This window comes from Phoxinus phoxinus (genome assembly GCF_949152265.1).
Source record: "Phoxinus phoxinus genome assembly, chromosome: 2".
Taxonomy (NCBI): domain Eukaryota; kingdom Metazoa; phylum Chordata; class Actinopteri; order Cypriniformes; family Leuciscidae; genus Phoxinus; species Phoxinus phoxinus.
Window position 1 is genome coordinate 34,400,095 of NC_136877.1, and position 22,193 is coordinate 34,422,287.

The 22,193-nt window shown below is 37.8% G+C and overlaps 1 protein-coding gene across 2 annotated transcripts in view; it reads left to right on the forward strand.

Annotated features, from left to right (window-relative positions):
• The window catches only part of ano5b (anoctamin 5b), a 33,373-nt gene that overhangs the window by 4,177 nt on the left and 7,003 nt on the right, over positions 1-22,193 (forward strand). Inside the window, exons 2-11 of one of the 2 annotated variants that reach the window (XM_079586416.1) lie at positions 6,658-6,719; positions 12,431-12,538; positions 13,664-13,732; positions 17,755-17,933; positions 18,036-18,159; positions 19,756-19,871; positions 20,058-20,192; positions 20,632-20,737; positions 20,814-20,874; positions 21,370-21,521. In XM_079586416.1, coding sequence (XP_079442542.1) covers positions 6,658-6,719; positions 12,431-12,538; positions 13,664-13,732; positions 17,755-17,933; positions 18,036-18,159; positions 19,756-19,871; positions 20,058-20,192; positions 20,632-20,737; positions 20,814-20,874; positions 21,370-21,521 — 1,112 coding nt within the window. Of the gene's footprint in view, positions 1-6,657; positions 6,720-12,430; positions 12,539-13,663; positions 13,733-17,754; positions 18,160-19,755; positions 19,872-20,057; positions 20,193-20,631; positions 20,738-20,813; positions 20,875-21,369; positions 21,522-22,193 lie in introns of both variants that reach the window. The other variant, XM_079586415.1, reaches the window with a different exon arrangement.

A 22,193-nucleotide genomic window follows, 5' to 3' on the forward strand; every position in this document is an offset into this window, starting at 1 on the left:
GTGCAATTTTGTTATGGGATGCCATGGGACTTTTTTCTTATCAAAAGTTTGGGAAACACTGCTCTAGAGCAAAATTTATTTGGGATATTCTTGTTCCTTAGACTTAGAATTTAAGTCCAAGTTTAATGATCAGGATATCTCAAAGTTCCACTTTTAGGTATTCGAGTCTCAACCCTAAATTGGGCCTTCGGACTCTGTAAGCAGTGGAATGTTAAACTCAAACATTCCAGGAAATCCCTATCGGTCATCATCGCTTTAGCTGAATAAGCAGAAGATTGAAACGCTTTGATTGATTAAACATGATGACTAATAAACACACGACTGCCTTGTTCTGAGTAAGAAGCCATATCATCTCACTGAAGGATGCTCAACTGTCTTTATGAAGTGAGTTTGGAGTAAAAGCATGTTATTAAATGTTGTCTTTTGTTGGACAAGAGGTTCATAAATGCTTCTCATGTTGGGAAAGATGTTTGACGAGTGTTGCTTTTTCAAAATGCTCGTTATACAGGTGAAACTTAAAAAATTTGAATATCGTGCAAAAGTTTATTTATTTCAGTAATTCAACTTAAAAGGTGAAACTAATATATTATATAGACTCATTACATGCAAAGTGAGATATTTCAAGCCTTTATTTTGTTATATTTTTGATGAGTATGGCTTACAGCTATGAAAACCTTTTCACAATATTCTAATTTTGACTTTGGGGTTTACATAAGCTGTAAGCACAATATATTAGTTAAACCTTTTAAGTTGAATTACAGAAATAAATCACCTTTTGCACGATATAATTTTTTTTTCGAGTTTCACCTGTAAGTGACTCAAACTCACAGTGCTTACAGATGGAGCAGCGTTTACACAGCCGTACATCAATGACAAGCTGCGCGTAAAAAATAATCGCAGCCATTGCGATTTCAAAATCGCGATACGCCAACTCGATTTAAGTGCGATTTCATGTAAATTGCGATTAATCGTGCAGCCCTACTCATAATTTTAACAGCAAAATGCACACATTACAATTGTTAATAATCCAACTGGATCATAGAAATTCCATTATTAAAAGATTATTTTTAAGTTTACCATCTGAGTTCTCATCATCAGAAAGTCATTTAGTCAATGCAAAGTGTTGTTATTTCTGTCCTGTGGAGAAACTTTTATTTACTCTTTTGCTTTTCCAAGGGATTGTATAATAAACTGTATAGTGTCTGACAGTGTGAATGGTCCTGCCGTATCTTCAGAGTTTATCAGTGCATTGTCACGCTGGAGTGTCACACAGAAGAACGAGTCTCTTATCAGGGCAGACCTCATGGTATCCTCTTTAGAGAATGCGACAGACACCCGGTGTGGACCCTGAATAGATTTCCGCACCCTCCCTGCCACACCATGCCTGCTGTGTTTGTATGTGTGTGCATGAATGTGTTCTCTTGATCTGTCATGTAAAGTAATAAAGATATTCATTTAGTTACAGAGTTACTCTACTAAAATGTTTTATTATTCAAACAGCATAAACAAAATGACTTGATTTTGTTTTGTTTCAAAAGAGCACCACTGAATTAAATTGTTTAATTGTCACACCACTTGCAGACAACAGCCAACAAGTGAGGCTGCGCTTGTTGGTAACCAGGCGAAAGAAAGTGAGATTTGTTGCTATAGCAACAGGCAGTTTAATTTAGTTTTCTCGTTGATAGCCATACTGTATGAACAAGTAGTTGACCCAGTCATAAATAAACTCTAAAAGGGATCACTCTATTTTTAGTGTATATATATACAGTATATACATACATATATATTTAGATACGTATGATCATCCTTGAGCATCATCAGAGTGATAAGACATTTTTTACTTTTTTTTAAAGCGAGATAATGGCCTATTCTTCATCAATTCGGAGAACTGTATGAAGATTTATGCATTTGTTTTGTGTACGTGACTCAAAGTTGTTTGTATACATCTAATTTGAATTATGAATATTATATTTCTTTACATCTATAAACAGTCACAGTCCTCACAGTATAGTCATTATTTGCTTAGCTATTTAAGAGTTAGACTTTGCTGGAGATCCCCAATCACTTTCCGAGACACAATTGCATCCTGTTGATTAAGATACAGTTCCTGTGTTATTGTGCAGCTTTTTCAAAGACTTTGCCATGGACTCAAAATGTGGTTGGGAATTGTGGTTTAGTTGCTGTTTATGTGAAATAGGCTAGCTATTCCGTGAATGTTCTCTGACCTGAATCTATGGCGTTTCCTGGCACACTTTTCCTGTTGGGAGTTATGTGTTTTGCCATGCATTAAGAGTGCAATGGTGTAAGCTTGATTCATTCAGCTGATAAATTCAGTTCACTTTATATTCCTACTACAGCTAGTCATGTGACACGTGAGGCTGAATCGGAATTGTGAATATATTTTCAGCCCATCTGCTGAACAGTATTTTTGCTTTAGCACACAGCTTCAGTTAAACTGTTGATTTGTTTACTAGGAAATGACTGTGGGGGCCACAGGTTTGTATTCAGACAGGTTTTATCAACACTACTGCTGCTTTTTCCCTCTCTGCTTCAAAGTATTACACAAAGGTGCCATTATCAAAGCCTCTTTTTCCCAGTAGGCCTAATCATCACTCATAATAACACGATCAGAGGAAGCCTGCGAGACCACAACACCTGTTGGCTCTGCTCAGAGCAAATATTGGCCTTCTCATAGAAGGGAAACGATGAAGACCAGACATTTATACAGGGGTGCACATGATTTTTTTGGTCTGGTTCTCCCACCTGGAGAGGCTGCTTGGTTCTCACATTTGAAGTTGTCGTGTCGTCATCACTTTCCTTCTGACTGCTCTCCTCACTGTCTTCTTTTCTCTCGAACATGGTAGATGATGATGATGATGTTTTTTTTTGTTTTTTTTTTACTAACATTAATGACTCTAGGGTCTAGGCTCTAGCTATATTTCCATCCACATGTTTTTATCCGAATTAAGTGATATCGAATGAAAAATGCCTTATGGAAACAGTAAAATTCGATTGAATTTCATGAATATCGACTCAAATGAAATACGTTCGGTCTCATCGGATTTTATCTTGATCGATATACGGCTTATGCGATAAACGCTGATGGAAACGTTATTTGCCGAATAAATAATGAATTGTATTTTGTCTAGCAAAACTTTGTTCGCAAATGTTGGCTTGAATGTTGTGCGATTCAGTCGAAAATGAATGGAAACACCTTAAAATGTCTCAAATCAATTCGATATACCAATTTGATCGCAAAACAGCACGTGACGTCATTACGCACAGGTTTTTATTCGCTTTAAAGCCGTTGGATGCCGCTTTAGCCGCTTTATTCGCATGAGTTTTTTACCGAACTTCAGATAATTCGATTGACAAGTGGATGGAATCTTAGCTACAGACAACAGCAGGAATATTAGGCTGCTGTCACTTTAAGACCAAATGCATGGACCGAATATATACTGCCACACGTCTGGTTTCTTTCTCAACTGTTCACTTATGACAAAACCGAGAGAATACTTACATATTGCTATTTTGACATAATATGCACAAGTAAACATGAAAGATTAATCAATTCTGTGTTCAAACACTGTATGAAATCTCTCTCTCTCTCTGTGTGTGCACGCGCTCTGGGTGTCTGCGGCTGTGCGCACAGATAACAGCGTGCGAGTCACGATTTTTACATCGTTTGAATGTGTAAATTGGCAAGACAAAACATGTCCAAATGATAAACTTTCACTCTGTGGTGGTTAAACTTAGCAGTTATTCCGTGAATCATATGCGTGCTGAACCATGGGGTCTGGTCCGTATGAATCACGGACAATTGCGATCCGTTGCACCCCTTATAATTAATAAACACACTTATCATCATGATTGCTAGAGAACAAGTAAACCAAGTAAACTTTACCAAGTAAACGTGTCCCTTTCCCCAAAAATGTTGGTACTCAAAAGCGCTTCCCTCCATGTTTTCTGCTGCGCTTCTTTTCACGCATGTGCACGAGTTATGTGCACCCCTGCCTTTATACCTACATCTACAAATGCCGTTTTTTTGTGATTTTTAGTAATGGTTTTATATGTTAACCCACGCATGTATTAATTTCGCCCTAAAAGAAATGCATGTAGAAAGAGTTACTTGTGTGGATTTAAAATTTAATTTCTATCTTTACACCCCTAACCGTCTCTTGGGTTAAGATGGCTGTGCCGTTCTGACGGGCTACCGGAGGACCTTTCAGGCAGGTACGGACAGAGCTACGTGTGCCGCTTGTCTGTCCGTCCCCCGCTCTGCCATCTTCTCATCCTCTGTGACTTTTTTGCTTCTTATTCGTTTCCTGTCATTAACATTTTATTACGCTTCATCAGCATCTCAGAAATCATATTGTGACAAGTGTGCTTGTCTGTGGTACCACATATTTGGAGATGGAAACTTTGCTCCAAATGCTAAAGATGTTTTAAAAAACGTTGACGTCTTTGTCTGTTCTCTTTCATTCCGTTGGCCTTGTCATCTTGTTAAGGTTCATGCCTCTGCTTTAAGGCTGGATATGAGTGTGTGTTTAAAGCTGTTTTTGTCAGAATTGCACGAAAGTTTTAGCTTGAATGTGTGAGAGACGTGTTTGATGCCTGAAGTGTTGTGTAGCTTTGTGTTTTTGTTGTACATATTGAGAGCAGTGTTGTTCCGAAAGAACAAAGGCAGCTCAACTGAAAATCCAAAATTGAATAAGACAGAATCAAACGAACAGAACAACCAGTCTGGGACTGTAATCTAATCTGTCCATGGTGGAACATATATTTACTTGCACACATTTTCAGTGTTCAATATCTGTAATTTGATTGAGTGGTGATTTAGTGCTCATTGATTTAGTGATTGATTTAGTGATATCATGCACTAGCCAGGAATTATGTGTTGTGTGTATCCTGTTACAAAAAGAGAACACTATGCCTGACTGTTCCCCACAGGAAGTGCTTCTATCCCACAAAGTTGGCTGCTCAGCATTTAAGTCATTGGCTGGCTAACCAATGGAATTTCTGCCAAAGTATGTGGGGGAGAGAGAGCAAAAGGGCTGCAAAGACAAATAACACGTACAACTGTAAACCTTTTTGTTAAAATGATGTGCTATGTGACATTCACTTTAGCAGCCGTAAAATCTAATATGCTGCATAACACTTAATTTGTTTTTAGTTGGAGCTGCTCTTCTGCAAAGGAAAATGAAATGAAATATTCTGAAAATGTAATGTGTCTCTTAAAACATAGTGGAATGATTGTCATTTAAATACCTCTAGTCTGTAGTTTACATTAAAGGTGCAGTAAGCGATTTCAGAGAATCATTGTTGAACACTGATGATATTTGAAATGAACCCAAACAAACAAACAATTCCCTTCTTTGCTCTGCCCCCAAACATGCAATGTATGTCTCTTTATCATAGCAGAAGCGAAGCAAAATAAAGCTTCGCAAAAAATAAAGCAAAAATTACCAATGACCGACTGACATGGAAAAACACAACAGATGCAGAGGTTGTGTTGTTTCTGCTCCATATTGTATGTGATCAAAACTAACACAGTTTTGAGTGTCATTGTTTGTCTGGAGCTGGTGTACTGGTGGCGACACACAATGACACTCAAAACCAGTGTTACTCACGTATGGAGCAGAAACAACACAACCTCGGCATCTGTTTTCAGGCCTTCCTGCTTAAGGGGAGACACCCCAGGTGAATAGGAAAACATTAGATATCTAATAGATATCAGCATGAAATTTCCCCAGTTGATTACTGACAAATATATTTTGTATTACAAGTTTTTAGAATATTTATGTTGAAATATGCAAATTAGGTATTATCTTATATTAAATGTGCGCTAATTTGCATATATTTCCAGAAGAGAAATCTGAGCATTGGATAAAGCCAGATTCAAAATTCTTGAGTCAAAGGTTTTTACAAAGGTGATTTTGGTTATCTCTTTTTATCACATTAATCAGAACAAACTGTCAACAGTTTTTAAGGTATAAAATGTTGTATAAATCAGAATCTGAATGATATATGAACAAACCCCTCTGTAAAAACCTTAAGAATATAGATAGGAAAATGGAAAGTTTGGTGTATGCAAGTGCTGCTAAAGTGGAGATTTCTGGCTCGGAGTATGAGAAAGAAACCCACTTTGAGAATCACGTTGTCAGAAATTGACATCAGCCAATGAGATTTCACTTTTAGAGTTAAATGCCCCATTGTACTTTCATGATATGTTGCTGATTAAAAAAAAGGAAATGACCATATTTGGACCCGACAACATTGTACAGGAGAGAGAGAGCTTTCCAACGGTATATGTGATGGTGCAGACAGCGATCGCGGAGCAGCATGTTGATTACTCTAACCCTTCTTTTTCCAGTGATATTCCTTTGACCTTTTTCAGAAATCGCTTACTGCACCTTTAATACTGCCCACCTTTGGTCTGTGATCTACTGTCCTGAAAAAGCCCTATTTTAATGTAACCAAATATTTCCGGTCTTTATATGCAATCTTAAAAACATGCTAAAATTTTACCTTTTAACAGTACAACAGATTGTCACTGAGCAGAGGGCATATGATGTTTCCAGTTAGACTATATAGCATTTGGGGTTCTGATATATATATATATATATATGTGTGTAATTTCCCTTGTGTCATTTGCAGGTAATAATGGAAGCATTAAGTCCATCTCTGACCGAGGGACACAGCTACCTGGTCACCGGGAGGTAAGATATCAGATATTTTCATCTCAGTCAGATATCTTGTCATAGTTTATGGTTAATCTCTACCCTGTTTGAAGAAGCAACAGATTACTATTGTGCTATTTTGTAATGTGGTAAATTAGGTCACATTTTGAGGTTGTGGTGGTACTTTAAATGTGTGTGAATGTACTCGCAACTCGAGGTCCCCCAACTGCCCTAAACATCTCTGTTTTAAACATTATGTTGGGCCAATTTGAACTTGTAAATGTCTAAGTATAGCTCTTGAAGACAGGTCAAAGGGATTTGGGGGTTCTCCCATTAATACACTTTTATAATGTCCACCAAACGTAATATACAAGGATTCACACTCTTTATCATAAAAGAATTTGTGAAAAAAAAATTATATTTGTGATTAAGGATTTTTAAAAACCATTTTGATTCAGACTGTTTTGAAAAGAACCAACTGTAAAGGTCAATTCGCCCTTAAATCAAACTCTATCATGGCATGCAGAATGGGTTTTACTCTATATAAGGACTATTTATACAAGAAGCAAAAACTAGGCCTATTCAATTGACGTTTCCATGATTTTAAAGATTGCATTACTTTAATAATAATAATGACTTTTCTTGTTCTGGAAACACATTTTTAAAAATTCCTGGTATTTTGATGACTTAAAGGGGCTATATGGAACTTTTTCCCCAAAATAAACGAAACAATAGCCTTTTTATTTTACCATTTATGACTCAAACATCTCCTGATGAGCATACTGATACCTTGTCTGCTCACAGTGGGTGCACCTATAAGCCTGTATCCTATTTTTCCTATTTTCTGTCGGGTCGGATTTTTCCCGCGCTGTCTGCGGATGTGACGTCAAGCGCGTTCATGTTAAACGTTTCAGATCACTCAGAACACTTATCTCAAACAATATATGTATTTGACTGTTCTTACCTCTGTAAACATAATGTTGACCTGACCTCCTTGCAGCAGATGACTTGTGAAGTGTGCACGTACGAGCGAGCAGAAAGGAAGAGCAGTTCTGTTTTTTGGCCACAGGTGTCAGTCGCGAGTTTAAATTGCAGAAAAACGATTATAGTCTCTTTAAGCAACCCTGAAGATATTCAAACTCTCATGCGTTTAGAAAATTCTTATGTTTATTATACAGAAGGAGATTCTGGTTGTTCCTGAGATGGGCATTGGACCTTTTAGTATATTTTTCCACTGCATTCAAAATATAAAAGTACTCACTTTCCTCCTTCTGATTTTGGCATATTTACATGAAGCTATGTAAGCAGCAAGCATCAATAGATTATGCATTTGCTTTGTTTCTCTTGCTGGTGCACTTTGCTAATGATACTTTCTTCATCTTAGTGCAGTCAGCAATAAAAGAGCGTTTTGGCAAGCCATGTGCAATAGCAAATTTTTGTCTTGATATTTCACTAAACCTGGATGCTGATAAAGAATAACCACAATGTTATGGAATTACTCACCCTTGTGTTATCAGTTTAGTGAGGGGGCATCTAGAGTTGAAACTGTAGCTCTGCTTTTTAGTGAATAATGACGTATTACAATGAGCATGTGATTGTGATCTCAGTCCCAGAGCAGTATAAACCAGTTCATCACAGGAGAGTCTCCAGGCCAAGGCATGTTTCCCCCAGTTCTCTGCAGTGAGGGGGAGTGACCTACGGTACTCTTATCAGAGGTCTCTGTGTGAGAGAGTGTGCAGCTTGCTGTTTACATTTGCTAGCACTACTTTGGGCAAAACCTCTGTGTGACACACCACCATTGGAGCACTTTATGAAAGCTTTAGCGCTTTATGACAGCTCGAACTGAGGTATGGATGCAGCGTTCACATCCAGGAGGACCTATAGAGATTGTTGCTTACTTCCAAGCGTGCTGCACAAAAAGAAGCCAAAGTGTCTTGATTTCCCCCCGGTGGTTGGTCCCAGTATAGGTCATAAACCCCGCCTCCCCATGAAGACTAATGGACGCGATCGAAACTATACAATCAAATTACACTTCTAATTATTTTTCCCCAAATATGTTTTCTGTAATTTTAGGTAGTTTTTATCAAGCTGATGTAAGTTTAAGTGTTCGTTTTTTTTTTTTTTAGTAAGTTGTGTCTTAGTTTGTTATTTGATGCTATGAAAACGGGAATGTGACGTCATGATTGAAGGCTGTGATTGACAGGTTCTCTAAACGAAGTAGTCACTTAGGCACCAACGGACATTTTTAGGAGGATTTTCAGGAGGAGATTGGAGCTTCAGCTTTAATTTCTACATGTCCATAACTGTTTATTTCACACTGACATAATGAGTTGTTCTGCAGTAACCTGTACTAACGGTTTCTGAAAGTGAGGGCGGGACCTTGATATCGCGGCTTTACTTCCTGCTCACTACTGCGCAGAAGCAGGTCCCAAATCAGCGCAATGTCAGCGCCATATTAAGACTTTGGCGGCTTCACTTTTCACAAATGGAAGAGAGTGAAGGGACGTCGTCCACAACCTATGCTTACTTCGTTAGAGCTTTTTTTTTAAATTATACTTTTTAAAATGTTCAACCTTAAAAAGGTTTCATTACATTTCTTGAATAGTGCATTGTTATTCACAACAAATCTTAAAATCACAAGTAGCCTATTACCGGTATGAAATATGCAGAATGTGTAATGTTTAAATGTTTATAGTTTGTATTCAGTGTACTGGTATATTAAATCATATATTATTATTTTTCATTGATAATAGTCTTTTTTTCCTGAACACATTGAGACTGGACAACATCGACATATTTTTTTTTGATTGTATCACTTTGTGAAAGGTTTTTTTTTGAGAGAGAGGTGAGCCATAAGAGGAGGATGGGTGGACCTTCAGTATCTGTCTTGAACACAAGCAATGATTTGTCACTCTGTTTTAACACTTCAATACTTCTGTTTTGACTAATGGGACTAGTGCTTTCTCATCTATTTGGCCTTGATATGAACACTCAATGTCTAGTGCTTAAATTATTCAGCTTAGTAGAAATTAATTTATATGAGTGCAGATATTAAATAATGGGAAACTCCATAGATGTCCTTGAGAATTCAATTCCTGCATGGAATTTAAAGTAAAAATCACATGAAATCAAAATTGCCCCTATTTACTTTGTTAGTGCATATTACCATAGACAGTATGCATATTACTAGTCTTGTGGTGAAGAATTAATCCGTGCAAGGTAATACAAAGAAAACAATAGTTTGCCGTGGTCTTAATTTTTTTTTTTTTTACTTTATTTAACAGACAACATGCAGACCAAAGTAGTGCAGTAACGAACAATCTGGTAATTCCATAATTGAAATAAAAGTGTGTGTGTGTGTGTGTGTGTGTGTGTGTGTGTGTGTGTGTGTGTGTGTGTGTGTGTGTGTGTGTGTGTGTGTGTGTGTGTGTGTGTGTGTGTGTGTGTGTGTGTGTGTGTGTGCATAAGTAAAGTAGCCATTTATTATTTATTACCATCTTCATTATCATCACCACCACTCCTCACTACCATCTTACTGCCAACATTGCATTAGTCAAATTTTATTCCCATTTCTATCTTTTCTCCCATCTAACAATTACCATTGTCAGCACTCTACAAATACATTTTTAGATAGTAAGATAATAATAAAATACAATATAATAAGATAATACAAGATAACCCTCCCCCCACATCTCTTCAGTCCCTATTTTCTCCTATACTTTTTTTTCTTTCTCTTTCTTTCCTCCTTTTGTATGTTATGTGTAGTGTCTAAGGTGCATTAAAAGAAGGGGTACAGTGTGAGAGTGTCTCAACATGGGACAGAGATACTGTCCCATAGAAACCACTTCTCGCCTGTCTTGCCTGCCTGAGTGTTTATTATTTTTCAATGTATACATATATACATATATATGCCGTGGTAATCTTTAATCAAAGTCTGAAAAGTTACTTCCGGTCTGGAATGGCGTTCCTTTTCTGAAGACGTCAGTTTGACGGCTTGGGTTGAAAACGCTTAACCACTCCTCTCAAACCGTTAGTCTGCTATGAGTGAGAGATGGAGAGGAGGAGCGCTAAAGTAAAACCCTGCCCTCTGTTCAATATTCCCTTTCACTTGGAAATACATCACAACACTGGAGAAAAGTCGTTTGCAACTTCCGGTTCACGCGGACTTTAAATTATTTCGTTGATCTGTTGTTGGTTTATAGATTGCTTGGAAGCATTTGATTGTCATTTTGACATCAATAGTGATCAATAACCCTCCATGTCCTTTCCTAAAGGAGCAGCGTACAAAGGTCCCATCTGACCAGTAATGCTGATTAACAAAAGTACCTGTTTGAAAATAAGTGCTCCTGTCAGCTCTCTCACATTTAATTAGTGGTCCGCAATAAAATGCCTTCACATACTGTATGGCACATTGCCTTGACTTTATTAGTTTAATGACTTTCTCTGAGTTCGGTCACTGACTGGCCTTTTTTAGACGGACGTGCCAAGCAGGCAACCATTTTTGTGACTGATCTGTTTTGGCTTGTTTTACTGTCTGGAGCAGCATATTTGTAGGGACAGCTGCTTTTTCCTCCTCCTCTGTGCCTGTGGGATTTGTATGCATGATGTAGAAGATAGAGTATGTGTATATTTCTCAATAGCAAAACAGGTCTTGTAGACATACCTCAAAGGCATGTTTGTACAAGTATGATGTTTGATGTATTGGGAATCTCCTGAGGTTTCCTGAGGTTTTATTATACTCCATTTGCATAATTGTCTTAATGTCAGTGGTTTTGGTATTGGTATTGGTATTTTTTTGGTTTTGTGTCTGGGATGGCTAGGGTGTTTGTTTGTTTGTTTTTGTCGCATTTTTTCCTTAAAACATTTACAACAAGGTACCATAATATTAGCATATTTTTTATTGACTGGATAAAAAGCTTGGCATTGTTTGAAATGTATTGGTACAGTATATAAGATAAATACTAGGACATCAATAAAGTAATTATTCAATAGTCATCAATTGCAAAAAATACCAAAGGAATTATCATCTGATACAATCACATAATTTTACATAATTGTCTATTTACATATTGTCTTTTTGTACAAAAATTTGTACCCAGAAGGGACTTAAACCTAAAAAAACTTCTTTTGGCGACATCCTCATCTGAAAAATGGTACAAAATTAAAATAAATTATTACTATTATTTTAAAAAAAAATATATATAAAAAATGCTAAACAGTTTTCTCTTTGGGTTAGGTTACAGTAATTGTAACCAGCTGTATATGAAAAACAATAGAGGTCTGTTTAACAATAATAGGAACGTCACCATTAAGATAGCTAAGCCAGTGTGTGTGTGTGGGTGTGTTGATCTTGCACTCTACATGTCTGCAGAAGTAACCGCTCTCTTCATACTGTACCTGTGGTTTTCTCAGCACATCTTGCTGCAGTTCTTCCTGGAGCCTCTCATCCTGTCATGATACTATTCCTGCTGTGTTAGTGGGATGATGTTTTACACGGCAGTACATTTGTGCTCTCACTACCCTGAGTGCTAAAGTGATTCATGTGGTATGTTGAGCATCACCTCCGCTGATGTAATGGGTCTGTTGGGGTTTTGTCAACTAAAAAAATAAGCACAGTTAATAGAAATCACTTGCGTCATGACACATTTGTTTATTGTGACTGGAGGCAACTCTGAAAGGCTGTATGGTCATGAAGTTGTGTATAAGTGGGAATGCTGTTGATATGAATCTTCTGAATGTTTCTTTTTTAGATAGACAAGTTTGAGGAGAACAGGGACTCTGTGTACTTCAAGGATGGTGTACGGCGCATCGACTTCGTCCTGTCCTACGTTGACGACAAGGATGGAGACAAAAAAGCGGTATGACTAATATACAGGACTTTCATAGTAATATTATTAAAAAACACACTTCAAAGATAAGACAGTCACGTATTAGTCCTATCTGTTAATTAATTCAAAGATACATTTAAAATGCAATCCACACATACAATGACTTGAATATACTTCCTATACACACATACTGCATATATATTGAAGAACATTATTGAAAATAGTGATGTTTACACTCATGTTTACACATATTCGAGGTGTTACAAAAAATACTTTATTTTCTTAAAACCATGCAAAATCAACATAAATACAAAGAGTGTTTAAAAAAATCATTTCATTTTCATGCACGCTTTGACACTGACACAAACTCATGCACAGATTTTCTGCTCCCCTCATTAATTGTTTGTTTTCCACAGTCCTGATCTCTGTCATGCATAAAATTCTGGTATTGCTCCATCATCTGTAATTCCTATTGATGCAGGAATTCTAATTAGTGTGCGTTCTCTACAAAATGTTCTGTGCTTGGCCTTGTTAAGCAATCAAACAATGGCTGAAGCTTAATATTGCTCACTGTGTACAAAAATAGTGTGATGGGGACCTGTACGTAGGCGTGCAGTGGTGGTGAGATGGGGTGAGATGTCTGCTGGGTCATAAGGCACAGTGAGAAACAGTGAGTCAGAGTCAGATACAAGCTGTTGCACAATAAACTGAATGACAAATAGTGATTGCATAAAATGAGAGCAGGGGATCAACCACTTCTCTTTAGTCAGACCCTTCATTCAGTTCAATCGCTGAGAACACTGAAGGGTTTGCTGGTGAACCGGTTTGATCCTCTGTTTTCTCCTGTATGCAGAGGTTGATGCGCGGTCAGGCTCCCTGCTTAATGAAGGTCATATCCCTTGAGTCACTTATTTGAGGTGATGTTCCATAAGATAAGATGCGGTAGCCATAGGTCACCGGTGCTTGTGGGAAATACGAGTTTTCTCTAAAGACGTAGTCCAAAGCTTGTTTACAACCATCGGGATTTATCACATATAAAATAGCCTCATATACAAAGCTTAAAACTAATGATAAAAAAGAGAAAGAGACCATGAATGATACAGTACAATGATAAAGTTAAAAGAAACTGATGTTTTTGTGTGGCCTTTCTTCCAGGAGAGAAGAAGAGAGTTTGAAGCCAACCTGGAGAAGTCTGGTCTTGAGCTGGAGACTGAAGATAAATCGGTGAGGTCCAGATGCCCCCTCATGGTTGCAATTCTGTTATGGATATTTTATTTGATTATTTAAAAATATATATTTTATGCATTTATTTAATTTTGTTCTATATATGAGTAATATCACAGGAGTAGCCATGCAATTTGGCTGTAGGCTATATCAGCACGGCTGTGATTCGGCCGTTGGTAATCTCAGCGTGCTGATATACAGCCATATCGCACCGCTACTCGTGTGATATTGCGTTTATACAACAGTTTGACGGCACACGTGAGTAAACAAATAAAAAACAACAACGGAGTATCTTTAACCCTTGTGCATCGTTCAAATTTCCATCCTTTCGTTATGTTCGTGGCTGAAAACAGCCACTACTTTAAACTGCTGTAAAAATTGATCAGATAAATATTTTTTTGATTTTTTTTTTGCATAAATCTATTAATCAACCTCAGTCCTGTTCAAAACTACTAAATGTTTTTAAAAAAATCAAGATTTTAACTCTTTAATTGCCAAATTCATAAATTATGTCGCTGATTTTGGGGGTAAAAAAACACAAAATTACTTATTTTCAATATAAAATGTGATTGTGGACTGGATTTTTTTTTACCTTTTATCACAGTCTTGGACATGTCAAAGATTAGAAACAACATTGGTTTTGATGCATTGTTAGTTTTTGTGCAGCATCAGATTTTAACTTTTTCTTCCTCATTTACTGTTCGTGGCTGTTTTTGCCCCATTGACTTCCATTATAACCACATTTTTTGATTGCAAAGCCATGACACCATAAAATCATGCATTTTTGATTGTTGGTGGTTTTCCCTGTTGGGAAGAGGTAAAATTAGTAATTTTTACTGTTGATAACCAGGTGGCACCATTAACCCTTTATATAGGCCTGTGCAAAAAAAAGCTTAGTTTCTGGCTTTTACATGGAGTTATATGGAGTATAATAGCATAATAAAGTGTGTGTGTGTGTGTGTGTGTGTGTGTGTGTGTGTGTGTGTGTGTGTGTGTGTGTGTGTGTGTGTGTGTGCGTGTGTGTGTGTGTGTGTGTGCGTGTGTGTGTGTGTGTGAGAGAACTCACCTTGATGCGTCTGAGAAAATCAAAATATGCACCTCAGCTCTCAGAACTACATGGAGTAAACAAAAAACTAAGTAAGTGTATTTATGCATCTGCCTTTTGATGGTGAGAAATGCAGACTAAACAAAAACAAAGCAAGTGGACATTTATCACATGCTTGCAAGCCTGCTGGTCATTTGATGGTGAGAAGAGCAGCAAGCAACATAAGAAAGGGCTTGACTTGTAGTGAAGTTTTAGAGATGATCATGCAGCCCGACCCCAGCGAGCTGCAGGATGTATTGTCTTCTCCCTCTGACACCACAGACTCAGGAGAGGCAGACCATTATTTGGATGTGGCACCCTCATCATCCTCTCTAGCTTCCACTGAAGGCAAAGGGGATTTCGGAGGATCCTGGGTCTGGGTGGATTGGGAGAAACGGCGAAGTGTGGTTTTCCACCAACGCGGAGACAACTCCCTTTCTTCAGCCTGCCAGAGGCGTGACTTCATGGCCGACGCGCTATGCCATCGCAAGGGTCCAGAACATTGATTCTGTGTTCAATCTGTTTTTTACGGGCGCCGCACAATGAGAAACTGGACCGGGGTGGACTCCACAGATCTCCGTGCCTACATGGAGCTACTGATTTTGGCCGGTGTCTACAGGTCCAGAGGGGAGTCCACACGTTGCCTGTGGGATGATCGCAGTGGTCGTGCGATTTTTAGAGCCACCATGTCCCTCTCAAGATTCAAGAAATCACCAGAGCTCTGCGTTTTGGAGGTTGGTCATGCTGACAATGAGGTCAATAATCTCGTCGGCCCTGGAGTCGACTCTGGCAGGCTGAAGAAAGGGAGTTGTCTCCGCGTTGGTGGAAAACCACACTTCGCCGTTTCTCCCAATCCACCCAGATCCAGGATCCTCCGAATCCTCCTCGCCTTCAGTGGAAGCTAGAGAGGATGATGAGGGTGCCACATCCAAATAATGGTCTGCCTCTCCTGAGTCTGTGGTGTCAGAGGGAGAAGACAATACCATCCTATGTAGCTCGCTGGAGGGGTAAGGCTGCAGAATCATCTCTAAAACTTCACTGCAAGTCAAGCCCTTTCTCATGTTGCTTGCTGCTCTTCTCACCATCAAATGACAAGCAGGCTTGCATGCAAGTGTTCAAATCCACTTGCTTAGTTTTTGTTTAGTCTGCATTTCTCACCATCAAAAGGCAGATGCATAAATACACTTACTTTGTTTTTTGTTTACTCCATGTAGTTCTGAGAGCTGAGGTACATTTTGATTTTCTCAGACGCATCAAGGTGAGTTCTCTCACACACACACACACACACACACACACACACACACACACACACACACACACACACACACACACACACACACACACACACACACACACACACACACACACACACACACTTTATTATGCTATTATACTCCATATAACTCCATGTAAAAGCCAGAAACTAAGCTTTTTTTTGCACAGGCCTATATAAAGGGTTAATGGTGCCACCTGGTTATCAACAGTAAAAAATACTAATTTTACCTCTTCCCAACAGGGAAAACCACCAACAATCAAAAATGCATGATTTTATGGTGTCATGGCTTTGCAATCAAAAAATGTGGTTATAATGGAAGTCAATGGGGCAAAAACAGCCACGAACAGTAAATGAGGGAGAAATAGTTAAAATCTGATGCTGCACAAAAACTAACAATGCATCAAAACCAATGTTGTTTCTAATCTTTGACATGTCCAAGACTGTGATATAAGGTAAAAAAAAATCCAGTCCACAATCACATTTTATATTGAAAATAAGTAATTTTGTGTTTTTTCCCCCAAAAAATCAGTGACATAATTTATGAATTTGGCAATTAAAGAGTTAAAATCTTGATTTTTTTAAAAACATTTAGTAGTTTTGAACAGGACTGAGGTTGATTAATAGATTTATGCAAAAAAAAAATCAAAAAAATATTTATCTGATCAATTTTTACAGCAGTTTAAAGTAGTGGCTGTTTTCAGCCACGAACATAACGAAAGGGTAGTGAATTTGCCCAGAGTGTACTGTTGAGTTTTTGAAAAATTTCAAAGCATTTTCCCAAAATGTGTGTCAAAATAAGATTTGTCACCAAAAATCATTCCATTTGCTGAAACACAGAGAAAGTTATGGCCAAAATAAGACTAAAAAATACCCCATAGTGGCTGAAAACAGCCCCAACAGCACATAAGGGTTAAAAACCCTCTTTTGTGCAAAACTACTTTCTTCCGCCATGGATTCAAATCTCAAGTTGACAGTTTGACAGTTGAGCCTCCGTTACTAATTCTAAAATGTCACTTTAGAACTAGTAACGAAGGAACGTTGAGTCGTTTCATTAACGCTTGAGGTATTATGTAGAGTAGCATGGTATTATGAGAGAGAGATCGACTAAGCGAGTGTATCACCTGCATCTGATATAGCATTCATTATTCAGGTCGATGTCCATAATATTATATCCAAAAAATTATCGCAGAGGAAAGCGATATGTTCGTCATTGTCCTTCCCGTGACAGCGCTAAAACAACTTCCTTGTTCTGGTTGAATGAAATAAAGTAACTTTCATTGAAGTCCATATCACGATCCTTTCTCAATACCAAATATGCCATATTATTTATATAAAAATATTACTGCTTTTAATAAAAAAATATATTGTGAATTTATTATTCAGATTTTATTCTATTGTATTTTTGTTATTTTATCATATTTTTTATTATTAAAGGCAGGGCTCAACTTATGTTGAGCCCTGATTAAAGGTCTATAAGCTTTGACCTTTCTCTTTTTTTTTTATTAAAGCTTTATTTAAATTAACAAAATTGCAGTTAATGCATTACTTCAAGGTGTATTTTGATGTGATTTTGTACAAATGCTGTTTTGTTATGCATACAGATACCGTGTTACGCATTTTCCAATATAACACTTCCCCTCTCAAAAAAATCTCCCGCTGCAGGAGTCGGATGATCGTAAGACATATTATCTGAAGATCCACGCTCCATGGGAGGTGTTGGCCACCTATGCGGATGTGCTAAAGATCAAGGTGCCCTTTAAAGCGAGCGATATTCCCAAAGCTCGAGAAGTTCCTCTGGAGTGGCTCACTCACCCTTTCCGGCTTCCAGACGGCATCATGAGGCCAGAGCCGGACCACTTTACTGCACCTTTTGACAAGAGCAAGGTTGACTTCTTCCTCATTGATGATAAGGATACGTTTTTTCCTCCCTCCACACGCAACAGGATCGTGTACTACATCCTGACCCGCTGCCCTTACTACAAGGAAGACCGTATAGAGAAAGATAAGACGGGAATCAAACGACTGCTGAACAACGGCACCTATACCTCAGCTTATCCCCTTCATGACGTGAGTGTGAGATTTATGCACTTTAGTGTAATGTGCTGTGACTTGTTTCCAATTTAGTATAGCTCCATCTAGAGCTCTATTCATTTTAATGTTATCTAGTAAAAGTTGTTTGTGGATTCCAGTGAATACAGTGAATTTTGAATACATATTCCATAATAATACAAATAGAATATTATTATTATTAGTAGTAGTAGTAGTAGTAACAACAACAATGATATTATATTAAACCAGAGAAAACTACAAAGTTAAAGGGATCATGAATTGGGGATTTTTCTTTGATCTTTTGACGTATAAGAGGTATTACTATAAATATATCCTGTAAGTTTCAGAACTTCCTCATAATTCCAAAAACAGCTTTTACTGAAACCAAGCTGGCAAAAGGACTCGTTGGGTTTTGTCACATTATGATCAATGCCTAAATTAAGATACAATATATACAAAACAAATTTACTTTAAAGAAAGGCTTTCTACAAAACAAAACAGCTCGGTGCTCCGCAAAACAGCAGCCTGTTTTGCCGTTCACTTTAGGTCATGGAAATTCATCTTTTTAGTCAGTGAAAGTCAGGGAAAAGTCAGGGAATTTGACATTAGGTTTAGAGTGGGAACCCTGAAGGAAGTTAACGCTTGTCAAAGAAGAGTGGCCAGACTCTCTGTACAAAGGAAATGTACGAGAGTCTGGTAGGACCAGGCTAAGTTAACTCCACATCAGCAACATAAATTCATCAACTAACCATTCAGAGACGTCCTGTTGCATTCTACATGTTGTCACTTCTTCTTGAATCTTTGTCTGACTCCGTTTTAACATTAAAGGCAGAACAGTTTCTGTCATTTTAGTGTGTCTGCATGAGGTAATCGCAGCTGCTAACACACACACACACACACACACACACACACACACACACACACACACACACACACACACACACACACACACACACAGCTCTTGAAACCCCGCCCTCTGCAACAGCTTATTTGTATTTAAAGGGCCAGGCACAAAATGGTGCGTTTTTGAAAACCCTCAAAAAGTGACAACTTTAACATGCTATATAAAAATATCTGTGGGGTATTTTGTGCTAAAACCACACACACACACACACACACACACACACACACACACACACACACTCACTCACTCTCTGGGGACATCAGAGATTTATTTTACATCTTGTAAAAAGATCAGTTTGGTCAACTATAACTGTGGTAACTCCAAGTACTTCAACTTTCTTTGCCACAACCAAGACTTATAAAGCATGTGTAATATGCATAAATGTTTCACATTGAAACAATTTTCAAAACTATTCCAGATGTAATGGCGGGGACGTTGAAAATAATGTTAATATGCAAAACTGTTACCCAATCATAGCAGTGGGCGTTTACTTCCAAGTCTTGATTTTTGAACTGTTTTAAAGAGAGTCAAGAACAATAGAGTAAATAACTTATTACTTCTAAATTAGGATGTTTTTTTTAATGTAAATATCTTGATAACATTATAAGTGGACCTCAGAGAACATTTATAAACAAAAAATTGCAGTTCATGAACCCTTTAAAAGTTTGTGTATATCTTTGGTTACCATCTATCTGCTGTTTGTTCCTCAGTGTCGGTATTGGAAGAAAGCACAAGACATGCAGTGTGAGAGTGAAAGGTATCACCTGTATAGGCACTGGGCTCGATTCCTCTGCTTCTACAAGGAGCAGCCACTCAATCTGATCAAGTGAGAACGCTGCAGACATGACATCTGAATAAAGAGTGCAATAACCAAATCTGGAGCAGACAGTTAGATGCTGTATCATTAGACTGCTGATTGCAGGAGTACAACTCTTAGTGAGGCAAAACACCTCACTTTTCTAGTGCTGCATATCAAAGCAGCATTACATTTCCTGTTTGTATTTTGTCATAGGAAGTACTATGGTGAGAAGATTGGTATCTACTTTGCCTGGCTGGGCTTTTACACAGAAATGCTGTTTTTTGCTGCAGTCATGGGTGTGATCTGTTTTGTGTATGGTGTGCTCAGTTACGATGACAATATCACAAGGTTAGTGGCACTGGCAGGATATATACTGTAGTTCATATGAACACACATATTCATCTGAGCCTCCTGAGTCACATACTGTGTGGTTACATGCATTTTTTGTTGTCCTTTGCTATTTGTAACTAATAGTGGCTGATAACTGTTAAAACTAAGCCTCCAGGAGCTTGTTTTTACTTTGTTTATGACAGAGGGACTCTAGAGGCTCGACACATTTGTTTTTCTTGTTTTCAGAACTATAGATGTTTATGGAACATGTCCTTGAATGTGATATTTGTTGTTAAGCCTGGTTTATTTGTGTCCAAGTTTTCCATGTTGTGGTAATTGCATTACGTCAGGAATAGAGGTAGTAGAAAATGCTGTCACAGAGATTTTGGACATGTCCACTTCTGCATATTTCACCTCATCTCTCTCTCTCTCTCTCTCTCCCCCTCCGTCTTTTCAGCAAGGAGATCTGTGACCCAGAAATTGGAGGGATGATTGTCATGTGTCCGCTCTGTGATAAAAAGTGTAGCTACTGGAAACTCAACTCAACATGCCTGTCCTCCTGGGTGAGAAAGGAAGTTTTAGATGCACTGTCCCTTCATCATAGGCAGATTTTCCTCATATGTGATCCTTTTTTATCAGCAATCCCATCTATTTGATAATGAGGGGACTGTGTTCTTCGCCATCTTCATGGGCATTTGGGGTGAGTGCACTACTATTTTTCAAACATACTAGCTTAATAGCTCCATCTAGTGGTTAGCAGGATATCTTTAGCCAGACTCAGGATCTAATGAGAGATTAGTAGTAACTGTGCATAAATAAAGCATTTCAAAGTGTTCCAATGGTCAAATAATGTTCACTAAATAAATCTAAAATGAAGGAGCATAATGTGTGTATGCTTTTTGATAATGTGTCTGTAATCACTTTAGGGTAGTGGTGCATGCTGATTATCCATTACTGAACAACACTGAATACATTTCACAAAATGAGTTCTGCTTATGCAGTGATTTGATTAATCAGCACTGTGTGAATATTCCTGCTCCCAGTACACTGTGTATTTATACATAATTTAAAAAAATATATATTTAGGTTCTACATTTTTGTAAGACTAGCTTGAAGTACAATTGAAATAGAATTGATAGTAAGCGTGAGCATATACTCCTAAAATGTATTTCCTCTTTCTCTGGGTGCTTTGCAGTGACCCTGTTCCTAGAGTTATGGAAACGGCGGCAGGCCCGTCTGGAATATGAGTGGGACCTTGTGGACTTTGAGGAGGAACAGCAGCAGCTACAGATCAGGCCAGAGTATGAGTTAAAGTGCACAGGCCGCAGACTCAACCGCTTCACTCAGGTACCTGCAAACAATACAGCGTGATTCAAGAACATGTTCCTGCATCAGCAGTCTGTGATAGTCCGGGAGCAACATACCCTTCAAACAATCATAAGCCTGACTCTAATCATAACCAGATCCTATACTACGTACCATTCATAAGTCTGGTGTCTGTAAGAATTGTTTATTTTTTAATTAATGCAACACATTATTCAGCAACACATTCAAGTGATCAAAATTATTAGTGAAGCATCTATAATGTCCTAGAATATTTCTATCTTAAATAAATTCTGTCCTTTTGATCTTCTATTCATCAGTGAATCCTGAAAAAAATAACTTTTGTAGGCATTTTTTAAGGAGCACAATATTCATAATAATAATAATAAAAAATGTTTCTTGAACACCTTATCCATATATTATAATGATTTCTGAAGGATCATGTGACGCTGAAGACGAGTAATTCTGCTGAAAATTCTGCTTTGCTATCTCAGGAATAAATACATTTGAGAATTGTTATAATGCCAATTTAGTGTAAGTGACATTTTAATAATATGAAGTAATATTAGAGTTTTACTGTATTTTTGATTAAATAAATGCAGCCATAAAGCATAAAACACTAAAATTGGATTGAGGTCCTTTTGGTTGACAGGCTAAATAAAATATGTCATAGAAGTAGAAATTTGGTTGAATGAG